The sequence below is a fragment of the Rhamphochromis sp. 'chilingali' genome (genome assembly GCF_963969265.1).
Source record: "Rhamphochromis sp. 'chilingali' genome assembly, chromosome: 22".
NCBI classification, from domain to species: Eukaryota; Metazoa; Chordata; class Actinopteri; order Cichliformes; family Cichlidae; genus Rhamphochromis; species Rhamphochromis sp. 'chilingali'.
Window position 1 is genome coordinate 18,109,311 of NC_137950.1, and position 15,673 is coordinate 18,124,983.

General features: G+C 39.3%; 1 protein-coding gene across 10 annotated transcripts in view; it reads right to left on the reverse strand.

Moving 5' to 3' along the window:
• The window catches only part of LOC308390957 (zinc finger protein 385B-like), an 87,272-nt gene that overhangs the window by 31,090 nt on the left and 40,509 nt on the right, over positions 1–15,673 (reverse strand). For 2 of the 10 annotated variants that reach the window (XM_080873344.1, XM_080873345.1), the window contains exon 1: positions 6,059–6,456. The exons of the other annotated variants lie outside the window; for them this stretch is intronic. In XM_080873344.1, the coding sequence (XP_080729470.1) occupies positions 6,059–6,068 (10 nt within the window). In that variant the 5' untranslated portion in view covers positions 6,069–6,456. Of the gene's footprint in view, positions 1–6,058; positions 6,457–15,673 lie in introns of those variants that run through there. 10 annotated transcript variants of the gene reach the window in all.

The following is a 15,673-nucleotide window of genomic DNA, read 5'->3' on the forward strand; positions in this document are numbered from 1 at the left end:
ACACTTTTTTTTTATTCTGTGTAACACACAGATTCCAATTTAACCCTGAAAACATTAGGATGAATACTACACTGTATTCCTCTTGAACCAAATTTAACTGACTCAAACAAGGTCAGGCAAAAGAAAACAAAGAAGAATAGTGACAGGTGCCCTAAAGAAAATATCCTCCACATCATCACAACACCACCACCCTGAACTGTTGATACAAAGCAGGAAGGATCAAATCCTTTCTTGTTAATGCCCAATTGTGACACTACCATCTGAATAACGCAACAGAAGTCAACACTCAGACAAGGCAGTGTTTCTCAAATCTTCTACTTTCCAATTTTGGTGAGCCCATGTGAATTATAGCCTCGGTTTACTGTTCTCAGCTGACAGGAGTGGCACAGATGTGCTCTTCTTCTGTTGCTGTAGCTCATCTGCCTCAACGTTCAACATGTTGTGCATTCAGAGATGCTCTTCTGTACACCTGGGTTGTAACGAGTGGTTCTTCAACTTAAGGCTGCCCTTTTATCAGCTCAAGTAGTCTGGCCATTGTCCTCTGACAAGGCATTTTTACCCAGAGAACCACAGCTCAATGGATATTTTATCTTAGAGCAGCCTCTGTGCCTGAGAGACGTTTGTGTAGGGACATCCCAGTAGATCAACAGATCCTGAGACACTCAAACCAGCCTGTGTGGCACCCACAACCATGCCAAATTATGCCAGTTTGAACTTCAGCACACCATCCTGACCATGTCTAAAACTGCTTTCATGTGCTACATATGATTTGGCAGAGTTTTTTCACACACATAAAAGTAAAATCAAAGAAATCAAAATATAAAAATATAAAAATCAAGCTGTTTATGCTCTAAACAGTGCTTCAAATATTGCTGTGAATCAGCTACAGCAAATTAAAATGCTCTCAATGGCAAAAGGTATCAAGTCAGTACAGTAGACTAATTAAATTTGTTCTCTAAGACAATCTATACTGCAGTTAAAACCTTACTGTTCCATACTCATTACCCTTCGATTATAATAATAGGTCATTATCACTGCTGGATTCTGAATATGTCCCCCAACAGGAAAATTAATGATCCCTTTAAACTGACTCACGAACGCCGAGCTTTGCAAACATACTGAGAAACTTTTTCCTGTAACATAAAGAAACACTGACTAGCTTATTTTGAATCTCGCCACCCACACAGAACACAGATTAATGTCTCGTAGCTAATATGATGCGTCGTAAAATCACGCTTAATTTGCATGAATGGGAATTTCTCTGTTCCAGTGATTAAAAGGAAAGGTGAAGTGAGAAACTTCTTTAGCTGTGCAGACGTAGAGCAGTCCAATTTGCATCATGGTAGCTTGTAGCCAAACTACTCTACACATAAAAAAAACTTTATTAATAAACATATTTAACCATTTTAATTGAGACAATAAAATATCAGAACTAACCGGGCTTAAAGAATTAAAGAATCTCTCCACCCTCTATGACTACAAGGCTATGGCTGAGCATCATTCACCATCTGAATTTATTAGTCCTTTATTTATCCAGGTAAAAAAAATCTCATTGAGATTAAAAATCTCATTTCCAAGAAAGACCTGGCATCATGGCGACAAAAGTCAAAATACACATGCCACATAAGTATATAACAGTTAAAACAAATACAATATCCCATACCAACATGTGTAAAATATACAATAACAGATCAAATTAAGAGTACATTAAAAACAAAAACGTGTGGCAGGCAATACTGCGAGCGTCAAATTTTGCAACTTCTACAATACTTCAAATACCATCTGACTTCTTATAAAGCTCAGACATGAAGGTGGGTGCTATACTTTTAGCCTTGATTCCAAATTTCCTTGAGGGTAGAGCACAGTACGTCCGGCTGCAGAGGTGCCCTTCTGACAGCACAGTGAGCAGCACCGCAGGGGCCTGCTTTAACGCCCTTCCTTTTCACTGTGTGTGTGTCGAGCATCAAGGAATGATCACAGTTGTTATATTTGCAGTAATTCTGTGAAGACACAGCAATTGTTGGCTGTATAAAGTTAAGCTGGGAGGAGACGTACTTGGAGACAGACACTGATTCAAAAAGAAGCAGAATCGACTCCATTTACTGATAAAGGTCCTTCAACAGCATGTGACACAGTGGGGTTGTGAGCGTGGTCTTTTTGAGTTGCATCAGCAGGGTAAAGGCAGCAAACCCCAGACTTAAACTGATTAGGATCCCAAGTTCTGTTCTGGGAGCTGGTGGAGGTGAGTCTAATGGGAAGATGCTCAAGAAACTTTTCAGCACATGCAGCAAAACAGTCATTGCTCTCAGGTGCAGACTAAACACCACAGGGACTCTTTTCTCACTTTGATTATTGTGTTCCAACACTTTATGTAGGGGACAAACCTAATAATTAGGGGTGGGTTTTTATAATCGATTCATCGATTAAAATCGATTCTGGCTTGGATAACGTAAAATCGATTCATTAAAATCCTGAATCGATTTTTTTAATATAAATTTATTTTGCCCGAAATGCCAGAATCTCTGGTGACATCTCACAAAATTTCAAGAACCACCAAACAGTTAAGACAGTAAATGAGAGCAGGTACACGGATTCTGCACATAGACTTAAACACACAGCGCGACCCGCGGATCAGAATCAGTGAGATGTCGCCTTTCTCACGGTCGGGGCTGAAAGCCGACAGCTCGCTGACTCTGATCTGTCGGCGGGTCGGCGCTTTGTGTTCACGCCCTTTATGAGCCGATTCTAAAGCTGTTAGTTTGATCTCTCTCCAAACAATATTGACCGAACCAGCAGCAAAAGAAGATCCAAACGCTTCACATAAACATCGTCATGAATTCACTCTGACTTTTACTGTTTTGCTTCCACCGCGATGCACAGCTCTCTCTCTCTCCCTCTCTCTCTCTCTGTACTTCAAGAACAGTTTCCCTTTCTTCATTATTCGCTTGCTTGTTACACAAGTCTACTGTTGTTTACAGCGCTGTCAGCCGCTGTTTTTTTCCCTTTTACATTCTTCCGAAAAGAAAACCTCATTTCTGCTGTTCAATACTGAATAAATTTAAACTTTTTAAAATTATTCAAAATGCAAAACGCTTAACCGTGTCTCTAATAAAACCGCTGTAACTTCAGAGGTAATGTTCATATGTTGATTAATGGTTTTCTTTCGTTTTTGATGTACTGCAGAATATTTTTATAAAATCCCAGGCCAGGAAAATCACCTTCATGTTTTTCTGTGTTTTATCTTCAGCTACTTTGACACAAAAGCATCTGCTGTGACGCTCACACCTTTGATAAAGTCTTGCGAGTGTCAGCTTCCTTTTTATTGATACAAAAATATGTAAATGTACTGATCTGAATTATAATATTTCTGACTGTCAAAATTTCCCAGATTTAAATCGAATCGAATCGAATTAAATCGAATTAAATCGAATCGATTCGGGACCTTGTGAATCGGAATTGAATCGATTCTAGAAATCAGTGACGATACCCAGCCCTACTAATAATACAATAGTTTCACTGTCACAGGACTACTTTCTGGCAGTGCAATAATATAAACTGGTATGTGCAATGTGCACCCCTAATTCTACCAAAGATTTATCAGCCTTTTTATTGCATGACCTGAGTAGCTCATTAGTTGATTGTCTTGTGTTTTCTACTATAAGAAGTATGTGAACAACTGCATTATATGGTATGAAACAAGGACCAGTGCTATTGCACTGGATTGTTGCAGGGTGATACCATAAGTAGACGATATAGGTCATAACTTACCCATTTAATTCAGGTGTTTTCAGCCACATTACCACAGTTGTATAAAATAAAGAAGCTAGCCATGAAATCTGCCTTTGTAAACACTTCTGTAAAGATCTCACTGAAGTTGAGTGCGGTATTGTAATAGATGCCACAGCTGCAACAAGTGAGATCATGACATTTCTTCCCTCTTAGATATTCCACAATCAACTCTAAGTGGTATTATGACTAAACTATTGTTTAGAAACCACAGGAAACCCACTCTGGTATTTACATCAGCACAAAAATTGTGTGCCTGGACTTCCATGGCTCAACAGTTCCTGCAGTTGTAATCTGTAAGTGGCCCAGTATGTCTGTCCATATAGAGTATGTCAATCCTGCCTAAGGGAAATCAATAAAATCTTAATGTGTGAAAATATTGTTCAGTTTAGCATTTATGATATGATGCGCACTAAATAACCAAATATTGAATTGTACATATTAGCTATTGAGCTCACACTATGTTATTTTTTCCATGAAGGTTTTAAACATGAGATTGTATCAGTCGGATGTTGGATCCTCTAAAATCATAACGATGGTCAGGGTGAAGCTTGCTGGATGTATCAGTAGAATCCTCTTTATTTAAAAGGTAAAAAGTTAAAAAATTTTACTCATTGCATTTGTATATTTATTACACAAGTTCTTATTGCAATGATAAAATGATTATTTTATATTCTATATATATTCTACTACTCTCAGAGAAAAGTAATAATCATAAAATTGAAAGCTGAGAAAAATTCAAAAAATTTATTCTAGGATTTTGTATCAGACTGATGTAATGGTGCACAGAGATCAGATTTACACATACAGGATGTCACTGCAAGCTCAAATCTGAGCTTTTGACAAGTGGTGGAGAGGCAAGAACAGATGCAGTATGGCCACCAGGCAAAACTCTCATAGTTATCGTCTCTTCAGCTGTTTCCCTTTGATCCCCTTAATCTGCTGTTTAAAAGCGAAAGAGCCTAAAGCAACCACATAGACATGCTCTGCATTTTCATCCACGGAGTTGTGTGTATCCATAAGCTGCAGAAATTCCAAAATACGTGGATACACATAATTTTAAACGTAGCCTTCCTGGTAATTCTATTGGCTAAAGAATTATGTCTCATCCTGATAAGAAAGCTATTATAAACACAAAAGGCAGGAAATGAGTTATGTTACTTGTGAGAAAATAGTGTAAACTACCTCAAACTGCCCAGAAATAACCAAGAGAAAAGTAGTAAGGGGTACAGATGGAAGAGGTGGAGCTGATGGCTCAGAAGGCATTGTCAATTGGGGTGAATGGTGCACCTATTGTGCATGGGTTAATCACTTCCTCTCTCTTTATTTTAGCAGAATGCTGGGGTGTGGGGGGACAGTAACAGGAGTGCACAACACGGCAAAGGGAGAATTCGGCATGGAGAAAGGGGACTGCTAAGAAAGCTTGTGCAGAGCTGGGCTTGTAAAGTGGCAGCTCTGTGAATGTGTTGCAAGTGTGTGCGTTAAAATAAACAGTTTGTGAAGGACTGTGTTGGCATTCTGTGCTGCGGGGAAACCCACAAATGAGTGAGCCTCGTGTCGCAGACAGACTTGCAAATCAATTTGGTTTTAACTGAAATAATAAGCTCTAAGGTAGATTAAAAAAAATAAACACATTTATTAACAGGTCAAGTAAAACGTGAGAAAGTAAGTTCCTCTGCCTACTTAAAAATCAGATGGTAAATCAGATGGACTTTAACATCGCACCAAACAGATCCTGAATTCAAATACTTTAAATGCAATAAATTTGATGCCTTATCTAAACAAAAAACAAAAACCCCAAACACAAATGACTAAAAATCCCCACACTGCCTTTATCTTTAACAGGCTCCAATTATGCAAGCTAATCTGGGCATATTTCCCTGGGGACGCAAAGACATAATTGCCAGCAATCTGCACCGTGATATCAGCAATGTTCTTGTGTGGCTTTAAAATGACTTGACACATCTGGGAACGGCAGGTTTGTATTGGTCTGAACTCCACACTTGGCTCCATCAAAAGGGGTCAATTATGAAAACAAACAGGCCGGGGACTCATTTTGGATGCAGAGGAACTGAATGAGGGCAGATGGTAGGCAGGAGACCGAGCCTGCCCTTGAGCTGTGATGTGAAGTCATTGTTGTAAAACACACATTGACAGCAGAGCGCTCGCATGCATTTAGGCAAATGGAGGCACAAAAGAAAAAAGATAAGTCCTCAGTTACTTTCCCACAAATTAGGAGTATTGGCACGAATCTTAAAAGTAACAGCCTTACCTAACAGCATCTCCACGTGTTTTAAGCTTCCTCTGTTTGCCACTTTCTTCTGCTCTTGATTCAGGCTTCTCCTGCTAGCTGATCTCCCATCACAGAAGTTGTCCAAAAAAACCCCAACAAAGTCGCAGATAATTTTCTCCGTCTCTTTACTGTATCTTTCTTCTCTCCACTTTGATTGTGACGATCCTTTCGCAGTCAGTGACACGTCTTGGCTATGATCCAAAGTGCCGCAGCGAAAGCACGGCACATGTGTGCTTCAATTAAAAGTGTCATGCTCTGCTGATCGCGCTGCCCTTTATGAGACGAAAGGAGAGACAGAAGCGAGGCAGATTGAGGAGCGGAGGAGAAAGAAAGGAGGCTGAGAGTGTCTGAAGAGCAAGTGTGTATTCTTTTACCAGTATGAGTATGTAAGGGAGAGCGAAAGAGGGGAGAGAGAGAGATGGGGGAGCTGGGAGAGGACTGGCTGTTAACAACATGAACTTCCCACATCTCCCCCCTTTCCTTGCTTCTTCTTCTTCTTCTCAGCAGCGTTTTCTATTCAAGGTTCACACCTGCATGCTCCCTTAAGGGCACTCAAAGGCAGTTTCCTTCCTGGCATTACTTGACAACAATAGGCGTCATTTATCATTGGTCCTTTTCAGTCTGCTTAAAATGCAGCCCTGCTATGTTGTTCGTAAGTTACCATTGTGGGTAAAATATTTTAAAAATGTGCATCCATATCCAGATGATACAGTGTTTATGTGCAGAGTGCAGTCCGGTTTATCAGAGTAAATTAGTCCTTCACTCTAGCTTTACATTTCCAAGAGGTTGTACGTGGAGAGGATTCAATTAAACACAGACTTCACGCAGCACAAACTCATTATTTTTTCACCGCTACTAAGGCATGACTGATATGATCACAATCATAATTAAACAGCCGAGCTCAGCTCAAACATGCTTCAGAAGCATTCAAACCACCTTGTGTTACAATTTTCTACTTTTTTTTTTTTTTTAAGTGTTCTTAATCAGCTTTTACACATGTATCTACTGCATCTGATACTATAACGTTGCGCTAGAGCAGGGTTGTCAAACATAAGGCCTGAGGACCCAGCAAAAACACCAATCTGGGCCATTGGACTCCTTTGAAAAATATGAAGGACAGCATATACTTTGGACTTTCAACTGCATTTGAACAAGTTTGCAGCTTTTCCTAATGATACAGACCTCCCCCATAGCCACTCATACTAAACCAATGTAATTAAGTGATGACAGAAAAGTTGCTGTCGTTTTATTTTCACTGTTGAATAGATCGAAATTTATTAGAGTTTACAGTATTTACAAATTTTTACATTAATTTCAGAGCAAAAGAAAAAAGGGAGGTTTCTGTGAATTAACAAAAATGTTCGGTTTTATAATAACCACAAGCCAGAGCTTTTTCTGTAATTTTACACATTTATTTCTTACAACTTGAGCCCAAAGAGTCATGCTGACGGGTTTCTTTAATTTACTACAACAGCATTTTGTTTTTATAATGTACAAAAACTGTGACGTCCTGCTGAAATGACACTTCTTGTCATGGTCCTGGGTCGGTGACCCAGCGCTTTTAGTTTGTTATCATTTTCTAGATGATGATTGTTTAAGTTCTGTGTTATTTTCGATCTGCCTCTGAGTCTGCGTCTGTATCTGTCTGTCTATGGTGTCTCCCCATCTGTTTGTGAATCTGTCTGTTTAGTTCAATGTCTTGTCTGGTTCCATGTATCTGAGTTTCCTGTTTTATTGTGAAGGTCCGTGTCGTATGCGAGTGTGATCAGTTTACGTTTCCCCTGTCCCGTCAGCCCAGATTCCTCCCAGCTGTGTTGCCCTCCTGTCTCTCATCCCCTGATTACTGGTGTGTGTATTTAAGCCCTGTGTGTTCTCCTGCCTGTTGCCGGTTCGTCTGTGTTCCTCCGTGTCAGTCTGTTACCCTGTGTTCCACGGTGTCCTGTTCCTCGTCTGCGTCTCTCTGCTATTCATCATCCGTTGTCATATGCTCCCAGGTCTGTTATTTTTAGTTTAGGTGTCTTTAGTTGTTTGTTATGCCCCACTGTTTGTTTGCCACTACACCTCTGTAAATAAAACCACCGGTATCTCATCCACTGCCTGCATCTTGGGTCCTCCTTCTAAATCCACACGGCTCGCCTCGGCAGCCGTGACACTTCTTTTCTTACATTAAAATATCTCATGGAGTAAATGTAAAGTTATTTTTTTTACACTGACAGAAAGGGGAGTTTTATTGGTTGGTCACACTTAAGATAAAGGTAGGCTGTATGAGTTGACATCCCTGCACTTGTGTGTGTGTGACAGGACGCTGCTTCACAACACTACACAAACAGCTCCGCAGCCAAATCTAAAAATCGAATCTCATCTAAAATCGACACATCAACATTAGCCACCACATGCTACTTCGTTTGACTTACCATAACAAATACTATTGCAGCGAACACCCTGGCGAACTGAGCAAAGCCATGTTTAACTGCTTTACAAATAAAGTTATTAATTTGAAAGACAGAAAAAAATTAAGCATGAGTTAATGCAAATTTCTTCAGAAAATTGAGACGGGGTAAATGACGATATGAGGGATAATAAATTGTAGCCATGCAAATGTACTGTATTTCAATATAATTATGCAAAGGTATAATTCATTTGCATATTTTGATCCATTACAAAAAACACCCCAGTTTTCCAAAACGACTTAAAACTCTGCTTGAGAAGTCGAGATGCTCACTTAGCATATTGATGGTGCAGCTCTTTCTCCACTCAGCGCTGATTTAAACTATTTGAGATTCAGTGTTTATTTTAATGAGCAGGTGGGATAGATTATTGCTCAACGAATAGCTGGCTAATTTTCCTGCCTAATCTTCTGATGATTACTCTATTGACACACTGTAGAGCAGAGCTGAATCCAGCGCTGCTCTGTCATGCTCCGCTGCGATTCTTATAGCTTGAATGAAGCACTTTATATGCTTTCTATGCGATATTTACCTCAAATGGTTCTTTTGAGTTGCGCTGTATCAGCCACAGCCCAATCTTGGCATTACCACTGTCGACACTGGTGAATAGTAGTTTTCGTTCTTCGGTTAAATCTGCCTTTCGTCTAGCTGAGCTTATTTTTATCTCCTATTCTATTTCACACTTCTAAAGTCTGTTTATGTCTGCATAATACGTCCTGTCTCTACTTGAACTTGTCCTCAAGTGCCTTTTCTTTCATTACATCTCTTAATAATATTGCAACTTTTACTACACCAACCTATATAGTACCTCTGCAGCAATAAATGAAATAATACTTGTAACAGCACCTTTGAATATGGCACTGCAAATTCCATCCCACTCTAGGTACCTATAACAGCTTTCAATAGGCTGTAAGAACTATCCATGTTGCTGGGATGTTTTACTGTGATTTTAAATATTAATCCCTCTTTAGAGAGTATGCATTAGCCTTAAGTTTGGCCACTGAGTGATTTAAGTTGGACAGAGGGGCGTCGTTTCAGTGAAAATCTGACTCTACTGAATGTTTGCAGAAGCAACACAATGGCTTGTACACACTGCATTGTTATTCATTCAGCAGTCACCACAATCACTTCAGATAAACACGATTATTCTCACAGTCTCTAGCCTGAAACTGTGGCCTCCAGTGTTACACAAGTGTTAAAACACACACACACACACACACACACACACACACACACACACACACACACACACACACACACACACTTCCATCACCTCAGTGGCTTGCATTCATGTCCTATAGACTTACTCTAAACCTGACCATAACCACTACCTGTCTACCCAAAACTATATCTAGCCTTGAATCAAATTTTCAGTCTTCGGGTTAATGAAAACATTACGATGTCCTGCTTTTTGTCTCTGGGTCATCACAATGTCAGTGTGTGAACAGATCTATGTCCCCACAACATGAGTATTACAACCACACACACAGAGCTTGTGTCTGCCCCGTGTGCTCCTTGCTGGCTCCTTGTCCACTCAAATAAGTGTGGCGTGGAAGCACAACACTGACAAATCCTGACAGTTTTACACTTGATTTCAGGCTGCAGCATTCAAATGAAAGTGCAGGGAGACGGCCTCGAGCACAATGATCGTATGTCGGCTACGCGCATTATGCTTTCAGCTCGCCATGGACCTACTGAACATTGGCTGTGTATGCCTCTATTTATGGTCTCAGTGTGTGTGACTGACATGCCACGTTACTTATGGAAATCATAGACTTGGAAAGGGTTTGGGGGGAAGCAGGGGAGAGAAACAAAAGGTTTACAAAACAGCAAAGCTCACCACATACACAGGTTGTAATTTCTATAATACCATTTAATTACTAGCTTATACTTATTTATCAATCCAAGCTATCTGAAATAGTGACAGTTGTTCAAATAACACAAATTCAGCATGCCTTATATTGAATTTCATTTATTCAGATATATTCACTGACTATTCAACACATGCAGAAAAATGACTCATGCATTCGCAAACACACCAATCTACTACCATCTAGAATATCAAACAGGAAACTACTCACTTGTTTTATTCGGGTTTGGAACCTCAAAGCTATTGGGAATACTGTAAAACAGGTGTCTCCTCTAACACTATCAGTCCCTGAGGGTTGTGATGCTTCATCTGCCAGACACCGAGTCAAAAACCAAGCCAAAATGCCCCCCTCCCCTGCTGCCTGTCCAGGCTTTCACGGCGTGGCGAATAGTAGCTTACGACAGATCAAGTGACATCTGAAAAAAATGGCTGCATTTGCTCAGCAGCCTCTTTTGTAAGAAATGAGGTCAAACCGTGAAAAACTGCAGGTGATAAAGCTTGTTTCAGCAGACTGTGTGTAGTAAATATAGATGATACTCCCTGTATTTATTGTGATGGTGTCTCTAACATATGTTGGTATACAATAACAGGAATAATTCAACCTTCAGAAAAGCATTAAGCCAAGTCAATCCCCAGTGGAGCCCCGTCTGAGAAAATTAGAGATTTTCCATTAGTGAGGGGGAATTTTGCTCATGGAAGACAAAAAGCTTCATCTTTCCTTTCACTGGCTAAATTGTTATAAACGGTGCAGGAAATGTTGGAGGTCACGTCTCTGAAAAACTCTGAAAATCATTTGTCTTTGCTTTAAACACACATACTTGAAAAGATTTTTAATAAATTAGACTAGAAATCCATGTACAGTTTGAAACAGTAACTTTTTAGCAAAAGGTGCAATTTAGCTTACACACAGAAGGGACATTTATATACAGGTAATATATGAGCCAGTGCACATACATTTTTTATGTGTTTTTCTTTTAGATTTCTGACTTAGGGTGTCATTTGGGTTTGTTTTCAGGACTAGAGTTAATTTAATCCAGCCCAAATCAGTTGTTGATATTGTAAACTTGTAGCTTCTTCCTGTGGTTTGGTTTCTTTTAACAGAGAAAACTCCAAACAGCAGAACCAAAATGCATCATTGTAAATCATGTCTCGGAGGTGGGACAACAAAAGTAAATACAAGAAGAAGGTGCTGTGCTCCAGTCTAGTGGATAAGATGGAGCGTTTACTCCTAACAGCTGCTAGTGGCTATAGTTTGGTACGCTACAATATTCCAGAAACACCACATAGTTGATTCAGATCAGGGTTAAATCAAGTTGTCATCATAAACAAAGTCAAAGGGTCTCGTTGTGGTTGTTTTGGTCTGTACCTGACCATTCCTGCCTCCATCTGCAACTATAAACATGAGGCAGATAAACTGAACATAGTTTGAATTCTTTTATTCTTGTTTTTCTCAACAAAGATAAAATGACAAAAAATGACAGTGGGGAGAAAATGAGAGAAACTTTTTGAACAACCAAAGTGATCAAGCACCAAACTCTGTGAGCTGTGTGTGAAAGCAATAAAGCAGAATAATTCATGTTGAAATTTTAAAGAGCAGTATAAACGCTGTTTTGTACCATTTACCTCTAAACACAGACAAACCTTTGTAGCAGAAATGCTTCCTTCCACATCTTAAATGTACAAATCAATTTTCTATTCAATTTCAGGATGTTCTGTCTATGCTGCATGGTTTTTTTTCTTTAAATATCCAACAGTGCACAATCCCTGTAAAGTCAGGATTCACATGCTGCATTTAAAGTGTTTTGGGGAACCTTTGCTGATTCGTCCCCACAGCTGGCTTGAAAATATGCAAACAGAAACTGAACGCCCTTGGTCCTTTATGGCAACATCGTGGTGGGGGGACAGACAGATCTGATATAACAAGATCAATGCTCTGCAGCACCTTTCCTCAGTTTTGCTGGTGTATTTAACAGATATGATGCATAAGAAGTAATAACTAATAGCACAAGATGCCCACAGTTTTCTCTTCCTTCACATTTAACCTGACCTGGTAAGACTGTCACAACACCTCAAACTGACCATTGTGCATATTTTTGCTTGAGGCCGACATGTAAATTGCTGTCAGATTAACATAATGAGCTTGTCTGAAGGGACTTATATCTCACCAGCACACACGTTATATCGGAAATCCTAAAACGATAACCTTGAATTGAAACGAGTCCACTGTTGTCCTGTAGTTCAGTGTAGCAAGTGGAAAGTGCTTTGCTCTGTTCCCTTTTCAAACGGCCCCCAGTGAGAAACACCCGATTAAAATCTCTTTTCATTTGAGCAAATCGCTTCATGAAGCTAAATAAAGGCAAAGACAGTTCAGCTGCGAGAAGGGAACGGGTATTATTAGGTTGGTTTCATTGCAGTGCAGACCGAATTATAGTAACAGTCACCTTAATTGACTCGACCGTCCTCTTTTTCTCCTCTTTTCTGCAGGAAAGGCAACAGAGAGAATGGCTTCCTGACACAGGTGTGTGAGAGAGATCATACAAATCCCTTTATGGGGTTGAATTTTTATTGCTTCACTAATTTTTCACTATTCTTTTTTGCTATTATTTTTAAGGTATGTGCATGTGCCACATTTATTTTGTAGTAAAACTCCAATGATCAGTTGTTTCATCCACAGAATATCAACTATTCTTATGATGGATTTTTTGTGTTCGTTATTGTTCATATATTTTGCTTGTAGCATTTTAAATACAAACATTTTTGCTTTTCCTTGTCTTCTGAGGATACATTAAATATAACTTGGTTCACTGGACATTGCAAAGCAGTTGGAGACGATGCCTTTTGAATACAGATTGCATTTTTTAATTGTTTTCAGACATTTTATTGACCATACAATATCAATTATCTGAGGGGAAAATTGGCAATGGAAGACATTAATTGCTATATATTTTAATCTGCAGGATCTTTTAATGGTTTAAGTTCAACTTAAAACATTAAAAGATCCTGCAGATTTGTCCTAAATAAACAGTTTCATAAATAATTTTAGGTGGAGAAACTGTTCGCTGTTTACTGCTCAATTCACAGCAGCTCAAACAAAATGAGGTCAGATGCTGTGGGGTTCATTTAAGTCGTTCAAACATGGCAGGTGTGAAATCAGCCTGTGCCCCTTGTGAAAAATCGAGAGGGCCTCTACCCGGAGGGACTGATGAGTGACTCTCATCTTATCCATCAATTAGTGGATGAGATGGTTGTGACAAAACGACAAACCACATCTAATAGTGCACCACAAACAAGCCTCTTGTTCACGTTTTAAAATAGTTGATTTATCTTTACAGGAAAAGCACAAAACATTTACCAATAATGACTCAGCATTCATCATCTGTCATAGTAAACAATATCAAAGTTAAATGTATCTTTAATCTGCAAATCCCAAAAATTCTACACTGTGCAAAACTATCCACTGGGCCAAATTTGAATCCTTCATAAGTTTTGGCCAGACAGACATCCCTGTTTGATAATCCAACAAAGCAACCACTTCACCAGATACACGTTGTGTAGTTAAACCGTAGCAAGTAAGATGATGTTGAATGAATGAATTGAGTTGCAGTTCTTCAGTGTTAGCAGGACGGTGAACATTAGGCAACATTAGTCAGAAGAAAGAGAGCTCAGAATCAAATCTGAATCCAAAAAAAAATAAAAAATCAACGATAACTGAACGCCCTGCTGACATTAAGTCCATTTCCCCCTGATAGCTGCTTGGCCAGTTGGGCTTTTTTAGGCCTCAGTCACAAATGCATACTATGACTGGCGATATCCTGGCAACCTCTGGTTGTCTGGAAAAAGTGTCACATAAACTGGAATATTTGTCTTCACAGTAAAAGTTGTGCCTTCCCATTGTAACCAACATGCCCAACTTTTTCAAAGTTGCAACTTTTACTTTGAAAGTTGGCAGTCTCTGTTGCTGGTTTGCATCGTACTCTTCACACTTTCACTGCCACCTTGTGAGTTGTTTGCACGTGTTTCTTTCCATCAGAAAACATAGCAAACAACTGCAAGGTTTTTAGCTTAGCACCTTTTTTGTGACCAATATCACCCAGCAACTTCCAAAAATGATTTGCAGGCCAGTCCTGGAATAAACACTTTTACGGATGATCACTAACCAGTCTCTAGGTCTGTGAGACTGGGTCCTTTAATAAAACTGACTTTGCTAGTAATGAAAATTGCTAGATAAGATGCTTGATACCTAGCTTAGAAGCAAGCTGGCTAACCTTAGTTTATGTTCTTGCTGCAGTTGTCCCTCAAAAAGATATACCTAAAGTCACAACATTTCATTGTTTATTGTCCTTATGTGCAGCCTGTGTGTTCTGAACCAGTCATTTGTTGACAATAATGATTAGTGCACTCAGTTTTTAAGCTAATATTACACAGTGTTGTTCAACTCTGGGAGCAGAAGACAAACACTGAGGAAAGGCACTTGTCCCAAGTCCTTATCATACAAGTCACGTCAGAGGCTGTTAAGCAACCAAGTTGGAGGTTTAACTGATTCCTGAGTGAATCAGGAAATAATAGTTTGTTTCTGGACACTGGAAAGTAAAGAAAAAGAAACTACAGAAAATAGAAGAGGCCAAGAAATGTTTCATAATCACCTTTTGCACTGGATCAGTCACACACTCTTAAGTATGAATGATGACCTGCAGAGGCTATTATCTGATATAGAAAAAGTCAATACCGTTCTGATGGAACAATGGATATAATTTTTTTAAATTTAATATTCTGTATTAGACTGGTACAGTTAAATGTGTGTGACATGCCACCAGCCAGAACGAGTCTCATAAATCAACATATAAAAGCGTCATTTTATTGGCCAGTTGTTCATTAGAGGCTGAGTACTGATTGATCAAGCTGGTCAGCGCAGCAGAGTGACACAGGTGTTGGTGAGTGAAGGTGATTAATGGCCCTTCATCAAAACAGGTGTGGAGAAAATACTTGGAAATGGTGGGGAGCTCCACTGGAATAATAAATATATTTCTCAATGCAAAGCAGCTCATGGTTTGCAGATGTGAACATTAACCACAAAGCACCAAACAGAGCAACTTTTATGGAAAAGATGCTGAACATCAGAGTAGCTCAAAACCTCATAATTAGCAATGAACTGCAAAAGAAAGAAAACTATATCAAACTTATTATGCCAGGAGATGCAACAGTATCGTGTTAGCAGATACTTGTCAAAGAAAAACAATGCATAAGACTCACAAACTAAGCCGTGCCTTCTTTTCTGTT